Source organism: Chiroxiphia lanceolata, chromosome 3 (assembly GCF_009829145.1).
Source record: "Chiroxiphia lanceolata isolate bChiLan1 chromosome 3, bChiLan1.pri, whole genome shotgun sequence".
In the NCBI taxonomy this organism is placed as follows: Eukaryota; Metazoa; Chordata; class Aves; order Passeriformes; family Pipridae; genus Chiroxiphia; species Chiroxiphia lanceolata.
In genome coordinates, this window is record NC_045639.1 from 39230076 (window position 1) to 39244060 (window position 13985).

The 13985-nt window shown below is 37.2% G+C and overlaps 1 protein-coding gene across 8 annotated transcripts in view; it reads right to left on the reverse strand.

Moving 5' to 3' along the window:
• The window catches only part of RYR2 (ryanodine receptor 2), a 392367-nt gene that overhangs the window by 213503 nt on the left and 164879 nt on the right, over positions 1–13985 (reverse strand). For all 8 annotated transcript variants that reach the window (XR_004355863.1, XM_032681773.1, XM_032681774.1 and 5 more), the window contains 2 exons: positions 3401–3500; positions 175–271 (listed from right to left, as the gene is read on the reverse strand). Coding sequence is in view for 7 of the 8 variants with exons in the window: in XM_032681773.1 (XP_032537664.1) it covers positions 175–271; positions 3401–3500 (197 nt within the window). In the remaining variant the exon portion in view is untranslated. The remainder of the gene's footprint in view (positions 1–174; positions 272–3400; positions 3501–13985) is intronic.

Here is a 13985-nt window from a genome sequence, read left to right on the forward strand (position 1 = left end):
ATGAACAATACTGAAAATTCAAAAGGCTCATGTCTAAAGTTTGTCTCAACAATATTCATTCTTATGAGTAATATATCTCATCACAACATCCTCCAAACATCTGGATATCAGTGACACCTAATATTGATTCAGCAACATTTGTTATTTTTATTCTGTTATAAGCTGGAAACCTACCTTCTTTGTTCTTCTCCATGTTCACCCGAAGGGACTGTCAAACATTCATCCATGTGACCATGCAATAACCTCAGAACATCACCTCCTATCAGGTATCCTTGAATAAAGGGAGAAAATCGAGGGCATTTGTGTGAACGTAGCACCACAAGAAACTATAGTTTGAACTGTAATAAATACAATTTATTTATTTCATTTTTTTCTGTTGGCATTTTATGTTACTTGAAAAAGAGAATCAGAAGATATACCCTGAGGAGCCAGCTGAACATTTTCAAGTGAGAAAAGCTCCAACTCAGCAAGTAGCAAAGGGTGGATCAGGATAAAGAGGAGCCAGAGATGGGACCCTACAGAGTTTCCACAACTCAGAAAAAGACTGAGCCAATGGAAACAAGGAAGCAAGTACTCCTCCCTCAAATTACAACATAAAGTGGGAAACTTCCATGTTACCTACTCACTTTGCTTTTGATTTAAGGATTCCAGTTTATATACTAACATAACAAAGATTGATTTAGTTAGTTCATTACTTTTAAAACCGTTTTTTTTGAGTATTTGGAGTTTTCTGTGAGAAAAACTTTTGGGACAATCTCTAAGCTCTGCTTGACAGATATTCACAACCAACAGTCATGATTTATTTGGACTCCAAAAGGAAACTCCTATACTGCCAATACCTCCACTGCACATGCAAGTTCAGAGCCAAACACCTGGCTTTACAGTGTATATGTGTGTTCACAAATTAAGGCACAGAGCATACACATAGCATCACAATATCTGAAGTTCCAGGACGTGGCAACCAGAAGTTGAAAATAAGGCCATAATTCTAACCAGTAAAGATGTTAATAAAATAGAAGCTTTTTCACTGGTCTTTTTGCATCAGGATATGACATTAAAAAGAATGATAATTTTGTGTTATCGTACAAATATTGTATTATTATCTAATACTAAGACTTAGTATATTTTAAGCACAACAGTATTTTTTCAGTCTGACAAGATAAATGTAAACACTTGTTTCCTAAACTCACATTCCCTTCTCACTAAAACTGGTTAATATAAAATTCTGCATTTGAGTGGGATATGGTAACATAATTCCTTGGGTTTACTATTATAACAAAAGGATTTTTAAAAAAATATTACTTGAATAAAATTTTGAAACAATGCCAAGTAATGCATTCTTGATTTTGACACAGAGGAGGACAGTAGTTACATATATTAATTTGTACATGGACCTGTGTCAATATAATTTTGGAGATGTTCTGCCCTGAGTAGCTTTTTCGGTTTTGTTTCGTTTTTAAAAAGGCCTCCATTAAATTCACAGTACAGAATTAGCAGAATTACTTGATCTGACTCTAAAGCTATGTTTTGATTTCAACAATAAATTGACTCCTGCATAAGCCAGTTTTACAGATATGCATGCAAAAACAAATTATATTCTTTAACTACTTCAACTATCCCAGTTCATTTTACAAACTAATTATCCATTATTTTCACTTCCAAGTAATTTCATTTAACTTATTAACCTATTTTTAATGGGAAGTTTTGATTAAGAGAGGGTATTATTGCATAGTTATTCCTATATATCAATATTTTATTTATGAATATGACGAAGTATTTGACAGATATTAACAAAAACAGGGGGTTTTTTCTTCCTCCTTCATTTTGAGGTAATTTTCTGCAGTTCAGCTACTGTTTTTATGAAGCATAGAGAGTAAGGCCTTACACACTGTCATATTTACTCTCCCTTCACAACAGGACTACTTTGATTACAGGAACATTTGCCAGCTTTGCTAGAATAAGGCCTTTGCTCTAATCCTTTCTGACACTAGCCAGCTGATCTTCTCTAGAAAACTTAACAAAGATAATGACTATACTTGAGGAAAGTGAAAACAGAAAGGCATAGCAACAAAGAATAAGCAAATACACAGAGAAATGCACAGTTACAAAAATCATATTATATCATTTTCACATTATTTCCTGGGGATATAAGCACACAACATGACACTATATCATTGTGGATTTTTGTTTCTCTAAGAGGCAGGCAGGTCTCACTAGTGAGGTTCACCAGGCAAAGATGTGGCACAGCACAGATCTGGGTCTCAGCTCATAAACCATACTGGGGTTATTAAAAAGAATGACACATCAGTGCTGGCAGCAGTGGGAGGATGAGGAGAATGGAATTTACAGGAAGGAGCAACAGGAAAAGGTTTTCTCTTCTCCTCAACAGAAAGGTTTTCTCCATAAAGTTTTGGACACTGTCAAGAAATATGCTAGCATTCTTTAGTAATGGTTTGTACTAGAAAGCATGTCAGAGAATCTGAATGTGCAAAGTGATTCTCATATGCAAAAACAAAATGAGTATATAGAAAGGAGATTTTGGCAGTGTTGTCCCTAAAATCTGAATGACAAAAGTTGCAAGAACGTTCCACAACTGAATTTTAAAATATGCCAGATAAAAATAACTGATGTGAAATTTCAGTGTATTGCCTTCTATAAAATGGTATCCTAAAATCCCAAGATATAAGCAAAGAAAGGACCTGCAGTTTTAGCCTTCTTAAGGTTCTATTACAACACCCACTCAAAACAATGCCTGTAGAAAACTAGAAATCATTAGGCTTTACACTGTGACAGACCTCTAAGAAAAAGACAACTGTTTTCTCCTTCTCTGTGGAATCAGCATGGCTTAAATTCCTTGTCCTTTCAATGTCAAAAAATTCATTAAAAAAACTCCTTCCTAATTCCTTAATAAAATAAATAATTCTTGAAAGCTGCATTCTCTCTTTCCTCTCATTTTGTTTTTCTTTCCAACCATATGCTACCCACAAAACCATTCCCCATCTTTACTCTTAGGATTTCACATCCTGCTTCCAAGCCTCTCGCCCATTTTTTACACAGTCTCAGAAACGTGTAACTATGACTGCGTACATCAGAATAATGTTAAATAATATTTTAAACCAGGACCAAAAGCCATTTAAAAAAAATTTTATTAATGTTATCATACCTTTATCAAAATGAGATTTGAATGAGCTGTTCAGTATTCAGTAGAAATATGTAGAAAATTATCACTTGTAACTTTCAGTATAACCTTCCCTCTATTTTCAGAACATTAGTATATTTATTTATTATTTTGAATGTTTACATAAGAGAAACCCACTCCCTAACTTGGTATAATAATTTGATTTTTAAAGTATTTAATTTACCATGAGTCTTTCAATAATTAAAGTTGAGTCAATCTTACCTTGGGCAACTTCACTTCCTGAACTGATCGGTGCTACACTCCAGAGTGTCTGCTGGAAGGCTGCATCAACGTGTAAGCTACCATTGCCATAAGAGAGATGCTAAAATCAGGAAAGACAGAGGCTTTTGTTTGGGGTTAATTAAAAAATCTCATTACAGTATACAACAATAGTATCAAACAGTCTTGTTTTTTCACACATAAATTTTTCCCATTGACTCTGTAAGTAAACAAAGTTAGACCTGGGTACTCTTCAAGAGACATCAGAAATAAAGCTGGACCAGTAACGGCATATTTGCTTCAAAAAAACATACAAGAACAGTACGGAACATTCAGCTGCTTGGGGTCTTAGACCATAGCACACACTCTGAAGATATTACTGTTAAATGTTGCAGGGTTCTTATACTTGTGTTCTTCCTTCTATACATAATGGGGTTTTCCACAAAGTTTGAATATTGGGATATGACATTACCTGTATTTCAAGTGTAACTCACCACTTGAGTATTTCTTGTAGGCCACTGGCTTCCTAAAACTGCCATCAGATCAATGAAATTAAGTAAGCAAACTGCTTTGTAAGGTACTTAAGAGAGTTCACAAAATATATTCTTGTACAAAGTTTTCAGGATCCAGGCAAATCTAAAATGATCTTTCCCTGAAAGAGTCGCTTCCCACTGAAGCATTCAATGGATGACTTTCCTTTGCTCCGCTACTCCCTATCTTCTGCCAATGTTGCAGGTCTTTACAGTGCCACAGGTGTTTCCTCTTCTCAGAATTCCTTGTGTGTGTGTGTGTGTTTGTGTGTTTGTTCCAGCTAGTTCAGTAACATTATTGTCTCGGAAATTCTTAAAGCATATTTTATTGCATCCTTACAAAATCCTTTGTCCCACACTCACAGTCAGTTCCTTTGATACACTGTCAATGCCAAACAATATAACATTACATAAGATTATGGAAACAAGTGTTCTGTGAATAAGCACCTCTTTCGAAGTATACTGTTTATCCTTATTAGGTAATAATTTTTCAAATGCAGTAACATTTAGACACTTCTATCAGAACTCTATTTTAAACTACTGGGCAGTAACTGTTTTTAGAGTAGTATATGGCCTCTGTTTTCGTGTGTTGTGACCAAAATCAACAACTTCTGGGTAAAATAATTAATGATAAAAAAGACAAAAATGTCAATGGAGGTCAGAAGGTGGTAGATTCCCAATGACATTTGAAGAGTTCTTCTATCTTCCTACGTGCACATATTCTAGCTGTACAGCAGTACAAGAAACAGCACATCAGCTCATTTAGAAGGCTCCCATAAGAGCTAATGGCATACAAATAAGACATTTCACAAAAGTCATGTTTACACTGCACCAGTGTTACTCAGCATATGTAATAGAGAACATTAATGAACAAACCAAGTTTTCACTTCTTGTTTTGCCCTTACTACAGTTATATAAAATACTAAATGGCAGAACAGGATGGGAGATTAGACTGCAGTACAGTTCCAGTCCCTTTTTGCCCTGTGGGCCTTAATTTTGTTAGGTTTCCTCTGAGATCACTACATCGATCCAGTTAGTGAAAATGAGGAATTCAACCATTAGACCAAAGCAGGAATATTACTTTTTGAGGAAAACTTGTCATTCAGGGTAGACAAAAGAGGAAGAGGATAACTCCTCTGTCATTTAGATCTGCAATCAACAGAGCACTTGTAACAGTGTGCTTTGTACATGTCAGTGAACTTATTTTCACACACAGTGGTATCAATTGAATTAGTGTTCTGTCTTTATAGACAGGACACTGAACAAAAATACATTGCTGACATATCTCTTCAGAACATCTGTTAATTTTATCCATCCATTTGACTCCAGTTGCAGCTCTGATTATAATCCAGATGTCTCAAGCTGAGTCACCAGGGAATTATAACTTTAAAAAGTATGGTTTAAATGACCCAATACAACACATGACCACAACAGCAGACGTATACCTCTGCAATTCCCTTCTTCCCTTCACTTCCCTAGATTCCTTGCGGCTTCCTTAAATTTACAATTGACAGCAGGCATCCTGACATTTACAGTTCCATAAACTATGGTGTTCATCCCTGGGGACCATTCACGGAAAGCAATAAAAGGGAGCCTTTAACCATGTAGATAAATAGCCTGTCAACAAATATCAAAGGATTCAATTATACAACATGTATCAAAAAAATCCCAGAAGTTTAGTGATGGCAGTTATTTATCCTGGCATAGCCTAACTTTTCAGTGCTATACTTTAACAATCTCAACATTGTTTCAAAGCAATCTGCTCTTTGTCTGTAACTTCCTGGTTACAGACTGCTTGGTCTTGTACATTCACCACAATAAAGCTATCCAAATGAAACAAATTCCAGAATGCAATGTCCAGGATGTGGACATGACACACTGATGATGTCTCCATATGTACTACACAGATCTTTGCTGGCTGGCATATCAGAGTATGTGGCAAAAGTAGCACATTACCATCATCGGTGGGGACCATACGCATAGCGCATCTTTTGGGTATTGCAGTAACAGCATATGCAGAGTAGAAATATGTCGGGTTTAGGAATCTTGCTGTCTATTCCAATACTGATATGAGTCTTTCCCACTACAGGTAGGGTGTCTAAAACAAATATTATTTTTTTCTGCACTGGTGCCTAGGCTCAAACAAAAAGCTAGGTTTGTCTTCCTACTAATAGACTGATAATCCCCTAAACCAGCACTTAACCTCTTTTCAGAATTAAATGATGTTATTTTATTAATAAGGGTTAACACTACAGTCTACAGGATAAACTCCCAGACTCAAATCTCTGAGGATACTACAGGTTTCCCAACTTAACGGCGTATTTTAAACTCTGCTCTGCACTGCTCTGCAGAAAAGTAACATAATCACAACTCAGTCCCTAGGTCTTCAAGAAGAACACTGTATTTAAGATCAATGAAGAGCTCAGAAATCAGATGGCAATTTCCACAAGAACCCTTCAGCAGTGATTGCAGGAGCATAGCTGAATTTACAATAGCTCTGAATAATTAGATGATACATTTTAAATTTCACAGTCTGCATGAAAAATTCTGTTCTCCAAAAAATGCATGCACACAAAGAGAAAAATGTAAAGAAAGGAAAACTTTTACTTCAAGCTTCCTCTTGGCTAAAGTGTGTGAATACTGACAGTTTATCTATCAATATGTATTTCCATTTGCAGTTTGATGACTCTGCCTTCAATCTGAGGCCATTCCAAAAAGCGAGAATAGCATAAGAAAATAATAAAGAAAGACTATTTTCTTCTTCTACTGTTTGTTAGATTTTGAGAACCATGTACAAAACAGGAAATTCCCAGGATGCTTAAGTACTGCACACAACAGCATCATCAACCATACTCCTTCAGATTTGTCAGTACCAGCAGGTGTAGAGATAGATGGAGGCTATTTTCTTTCCTGTACACAGAGATTGACTGCCCTTGCTATTTCCTCTTTCTCGCTAACTGACTTGAAATAACTACAATGATCAGAACAAAAAAAGCAGTTCCAAATCATTTAGGTACCTATCCTCAAGAACCCAAGAACCTCTGAGATGTTCCAAGTCTTGAACAGACACCATTCCCACAACAGGTTATCATGGCTAGGCTTCGCGAATGAAGATTTAGGAAGGGCTCTATTCACATTTGTTACAAGCATGCTGGTGTCTAATGAGGCCAATATGAGATAGACATATCCAATTGCAAAAGGCACAGCAGAAAGACTCCTTAGGAGGTATATTCTGCAAGACACGATTCTTTCTGCCTTGTCTTTTCTCCTCAAGAGTGATCCTGCATGTGTTCTCAAAGGAAACAGCAGTGTTATAGATGGTGTGTCTCCAGACCTCCCGATTAGATGCCAGAGTAGACCAGTTATGTTGATCAATATGGTCAAGGCTGAGATGTTGTTTCAGGGAGTCCTTGTATCTTTTCTTCGGGGCTCCTCTCTTGCGGCAGCCAGTGGTAAGTTCACCATAAAGCAAGATCTTAGGGAGGCGGTGGTCCTTCATCCTTGAGACGCGTCCTGCCCAACACAGCTGTGTTCTCAGCAACATGGCCTCAATACTTGTGATTGCTGCTTGTTCTAGAACAGATGTATTAGTCACATAATCTGACCAGTGGATGTTTAGGATTGTACGGAGGCAGCACTGATGGAAGTGTTCTAGGAGTCGCAGGTGGTAGCGGTAGATGACCCATGATTCGGATCCATATAAAAGAGTAGACAACACCATGGCTTTGTAAACACTGATCTTGGTGCTTTTCTTCAAGTGTTTATTATGCCATACTCTTTTATGGAGTTTTCCAAAAGCACTATATGCCTTTGCTAACCTGTTGTCTATCTCCCCATCAATCTTTCCATCCGAGGAGATGAGACTACCTAGGTAATTAAACTGTTGGACTGATTTGAGCTCTGATTCACCAATGGTGATATGGGGATGATGGAAGACTTCCTGAGGTGCAGGTTGATAGAGAACTTCTGTCTTCTTTAAGCTAACTTCCAGCCCAAAGTGCTCAGCACGGTCTGCAAAGCGGGATGTTAAACACTGCAGAGGTTCTTCTGTGTGGGTGACAAGGGCGGCGTCATCAGCATAAAGCAGCTCCCAGGCAAGATGGTTTAAGGTCTTGGTGTGGGTCTTCAGTCGCCTTAGGTTGAAAAGGCTTCCATCATTATGGTATTGAATGTAGATACCGTCCCGATCCTCAAGGTCTGCCGTGGCCCTTTGGAGCATCATGCTGAAAAAGACTGTGAATAGGGTTGGAGCCTTGTTTCACACAGCCTTGTTTCACACCTTTCTTCTATTAGAAAGGGCTCAGAAAGTGCATTGCCATATCTGACCTGGCCGTGCTGATCCTCATGGAGTGAGATGATCATTTTAAGGAATTTAGGGGGACAACCTAAACGTTCCAAAATCTGCCATATACCTTTTCTGCTCACAGTATCGAAAGCCTTGGTGAGGTCGACAAAGGTTACATAGAGACCTTTGTTCTGTTCCCTACACTTCTCTTGCAGTTGTCTGAGAACAAATACCATGTCTGTGGTACTCCTGTTGGCTCTGAAATCACACTGACTTTCAGGTAGAATTCCTTCTGCTATAGCAGGTATTAGTCTGTTCAAGAGTATTCTTACCAGGATTTTGCCAGCAATGGAGAGCAGAGTAATACCCACAACAGGTACACAAGTGAGAACGCATGTATCGAAGTGTGTGTGGCAGGGGAGGGAGGGATTCATATGCTTCTCTAGTTTTCCTTGGTCAATCTGGAAGATGTTCACAGCGGATATATTTCTATCTTTAGAAATAAGTCAAAAATAATGTAATTGTATCTATAAAGAAAACTAAAATACTAAACTAAACAAAACAAACTACACTCCTTTTCTGTTTTTTCCTTTTTTTTTAATTAGGAAGGGAAAAATATTTTGCATTAAAAAAAGAAATTTCCAATGGGTTTGAAGTACTACAAAGTCCTGGTTTCTTTGCATTTCTCTGAACTAGTTTAAGCAGTTAGTCAGCAAATTCAAAAGCAAAGAGAACTTTTTCATTGATAAAGAAAGAGAATTGCCAGCAATATACTAACCAATTCTCATCCCTCCACTCAGCATAAATGTCCCATCAGCAAAGGGAGAGTAGAAGGTAAAACCCACCGACACTCAGAAATTACCATTACAACTCAGCCATTGAAAACCATCTACTTAGCTACCACATAGCTGAATATGGGTAATTGGAGATATACAGCAGGAAAGCATAAGGAACTCACAGAGTACAGATGGGGGGAGTTTGCATTCCCCCTATTATAATAGCTTTCCTTCAGCACTGTAACCACAGTAGTAGCCTGAAGCACATTGGCTACTATGCTTCCAAATGATTATCATTTTGTACAATTAATCACAAGAGCTTCCATTAACAAAATATTAATTTTACAGAAGCAAGCATCGAAAATTAGGAAACATCAAACAAAGAACCCCATGGAAAAAGAATGGCTTCTGGTGAACACATCATATTACGGTCTTCAATGGCATGATCCTGTACAATTTCTTCCCCATGTACTGCCTCATTGTATATACAGAATAAAGGAGTTCACTTTGTCAACAGGTGCTCAGTGCTTTGTTTTCCCCTCAGTCTTCAGTCTGAAGTCTCATGCTTTATTCAATATAGTCAATTCCTCAAAGCTTTGAAAAGAGAATTATTAATTTTCTTACAGTCTTTTCTCTTGTTTTTATTTCACAAAATACAACAAATATTAATGAATTAACTTTCTCAAAACCCCAAAGAAGTAGCATTACGGTCCATTTTCCAATGGGGCATGGATGTACATATTACATGAAGAAGTTTTCATTAATCTAAGATGCTCAAGTTAAGGTGACAGGGACCTTTTTAATTTCCACTGTACACTGCATTATACGTAGTTTAATATTCAAGGCAAATCTTACCTCAGTTGCAGGTATCAAGACTGAGTAACTCTGAGACTTTAACCTCTAGCAGAAGGAGGAGACATGAGAAACACGACTCCAGCAAGGAATATTCCCAGTAAGGGATGAGTAGTGACCTCTGCAAAGCAAGCCTAGTATACAAGAAGATCTGCTCAGCAAATTCCACAGCAGTCTGATACAGAATCTAATTCTCCGGGAAAATAATTAACTAAGCATCATACCATCCATCTTTCAAATGCAATTCCCAGCTCAAAATTTCATCTTCAAAGTTGCTTCATTCCACAGCTTCTCTGCTACTCAGCCCTGACACATCCATCTAACTTTTATCATCACTGAAATAACATTCCATAAAAAGCCAGTGTGACTGCATACTTAAGAGATTTCATAAAAATACACCAGTGCCATAATTTTTGTATTTTCTAATGCCTGTGATTTTTCAAAATTTAAGAAAATAATTTTTGTGGTATCACTTATATGTAATTTTCCTATATTTAAAAAAAAAAAAAGGTAAAAAATTCCCACAGTGACCTGTGGTTCATGTGGATAACTTGAAAGCAATTTTTTAAACATCTGCCGCTTAAACTAACACAAAAATCTCAACAGAAATTGGCTGTCAGCATACCACATGTGACTGCTGTGCCTTAATACAATGGGTTTCTTGAACAGTTGTTCATAGTAGTTATCACACCTCATTGCTCCAGGCCTCTACCATTCTTTTCCTTACCAAATCTTTACCCCTTTCTCACAAGAAATTCTTTACTGTGAGGTGGTGAGGCACTGGAACAGGTTGCCCCCCATCTCTGGAAGTGTTCAAGGCCAGGTCGGATGGGGCTATGAGCAATCTGGTCTAGTGGAAAGTGTCCCTGCCCACTGTAGTGGAATTGAAACTAGAATATCTTTAAGTTCCCTTCCAATCCAAGCCATTCTATGATTCTGTATCTCTCACATGGCCAAACCAGCTTCCTGACCCAATTAAAAGCCTACCTTATCACTCAGAATTAGGACTTTCTCCTGCTTCAGACGGTTCTCCTGAGACCTACAAAGTCTAAGCAGGGTCTTTAGGCTATTTTTCTTGCTCAACCTCTTCACACATCAATCAGCATTAAACTTCTTTCCAGAAACTCACCACAACTCCCGACTGCCAATTCTTTTCTCATTTCTTGGCCCAAGACGTTCTTCTCTCTGGATCTTTGTCCAGCAGTTTGGTTCTTCCCAGATAGCCCACTTCCCTACAGATCTCTCTTGTCATCCTTCATTCCCAGTCTCACTTCACTGGTTTTTTTATCAATTCTCCCTGCCAAAACCACACAGATTTTCTGCCCTAAATTTTGAACCCCAGCAAGCAGGTGCCTACTGCTCATCACCATCTTCTTGTCCCAGACAATTTGTTAGTCCCTTACTGCCTGCCTGTCTTCAGCTGACAATCCTTTCAGCCAGTCATCAAGTCCCACTCAGTTTCCCTCCTTCCCGCTTCAGTCCCACTCCTGTCACTGATATATCACCTGCCTTTTGTTCCTTCTACTTTGTCATAGCTTCTTCCTCCACATATCTTAAATGACAGCAGATCACCAGCAGCACACACAACACTGAGTTCTCAGCTGTCAATACAGTGCCTGACTTCATCCCTGCCTTGAGCAACCCATTTCAAGGAGTATCTACTCCCACCAGGGTTGGGGTGTATTTAATTATTCACTGTAGAGGGAGTTTAAACAGTTCATTAACACACAGGAGGCACAAGAGATCTAGCTTATGTAAAACAGTCATCAGACTTTTAGCTACTAAAAGAAAATTTAAACCATCTTCCCTGGGCATGACCAATCTCCATTATTTCAGAAGAATGATTCTTTATTAAGATTAAGAAAGAAGAGGCTTTTTGCCTTTTTATTCCTTTCCCTTTTTATTTCTTTTATGTTACCAAGAAGTACACAAGAAAATGAGCTCAATTTTCCTAAAGATATGATTTTTTTTCTTCCCTGTGTTTGAGCTCAGTAACATCCGAACTCTTCTGGAGGAACTAAAAAATATTATCTCAGACTGATAAAAAAAGACCAAACAAGGGAAAAAAACCAGAAATAGATGCTACTATTTCTAGTAAGTGATTTTTCACATTGCAAGCACTTGACTATAAGCACTTGGAAGCAGGACTCTATATGGCAGAGTTGCTTGACAACCTTAATTATTGGGAAGTTCTACCAGCCTCCACAGTAACATTTCTATGTGTATAAAGACTCCATGGGAACTGCATTATGATCAGCATAACAGAGCAGCTCAACACTACCTTGGTTCCACTAATTTCAGGTTTGTTTATGCAGATTAAAATTATTTTTTTAAAAAATATTTTTTATAATTTTTCAACAATAAGAAATTATGGAATTGTTAATTTACACATAAGAAAGCAAAGTTCAATACTGAGTTTCATACTTTTACAAAAACCTGAAAGAGAAGAATAAATTTTTTTTAAATTTAAAAGAAAAGTCACACACTGCTGTGTTCCCTGGTGATATTTCACCAACAAATGATACAGATATTTAGAAGCTGTTCCAAGCATATGATAATAAATAAGACAAATAAAACTAAGAGCTGAAAACAATCTATTTGATGCAAGAAGATGCAGAGGGAATGCCTCTGCAATACTGAGGAACCTGTCCTCCTGTTGAGGAGTAATGACAGATATCAGCTCCACCTTTAAAATAGTGTGATCTAATTTGGATGAAATTATTTTTGAAAGGGAACTCTGCCATTAGTTAACCATGATAAAAATCTTCAAGGAAAAGCTTACACTTCAAAGGAAAGCTTCTGATTAGTTTCATATTAGTTTTCAGTAGTCAAAAAATATTTAAGAAAAAGGTCACTTCAGTCAAATAAATATCAAGATTTGTTCACAGATTTGCATAATGCAGCTGCAGGTCAGCACTGCAGTCACTGAGACAACAACTCAGAAACTACATATATACCACAGTGCAGAAACTATTGCATTATACTGAAATCTGTGCACCGCAGGTTCAAAGTTGGGGTTTTTTTCCCTCCCTCCTGACTACTTAGCCAGAATAACACTGGTTTCATGGATAAAAATTTTCAGTTTTATCTTCACTTACGCATTTTGTATTTCAGCTTCATGTTTAAGGTTTTTTTCTTGAATTATGTTTAAAAAGACTAAATTATTCAGAGGCTTCACAAATTTGAAAGAAATTAGAATTAACTGAACTTCTAAATTATCAAAAATTGGCAATATTGAAAGAAATCAGGATATATAATTAGTAAGAGGCATGGGCAAACCTCAATGCAAAGGTAGATACTATTACGTACAAGTTGGGGAAACTTGCTGGAAATATTACATCTGTTCTTTATCAGGCTGCATTGCCTGAAGAAAGGAAATACAGCAACTCTAGCTTGAACTTAAATGGTGGCAGTATTTATAGCAGAACATCTTTTTGCTAACAGGGTTCAGCAGAGCCAAGTTTCCTCTCTGAAGTATCTGGCAATAATGCAGCTCACACGTTATATAATGCCACAAGCACTTACGTAAGTGCTTTTCCTCAGAAATTCTACACAGGAAAATAAGGATCCAAAATTCCATTGTATAGGTAGATAATTAGAGTCATAACAAATGAATGACTTGTCCTGGGATATTGTTGTGAGTCAACAAACAGTAAAAAGTCCACATGTCTGGACCTTTAGTTTATGATTTTAACACTGATCTTCCTGTAAGTTTAGCTCTTGTTCACTGCAAGTAAAAAGATCACTCTGGGGAAAAAAATAGAGCCAATTGTCCCAAAATAATTTTTTTTTTTTTTTTGTGGAAAGTGGGGAAGCGGAACTATAGCAAAGTTCTGATATTTTCTTAATAGGGGTTGCCAACCAAATAAGGTATAAACACTAATCTACTGACTACACTGACTTTGTGAATTTATGATCTCAGTGTTAAATTAATTAAGCTACAGTCAGAAAACTGGAAGACTAACTAATGAATATGACATAGTTCTGCTCTCCTCTTACATTATATAAATTCAGCTAAGAGCTGACTGCATTTTGAAAAAGCCATGCCCTGTGAATGAACTCTACTCATCTGTTATTTTTACATGCACATCTTAGCCCCAGGGTGGTTAACCTATTTGTCTTCATTCAGAAAGAATTAGTGAGTT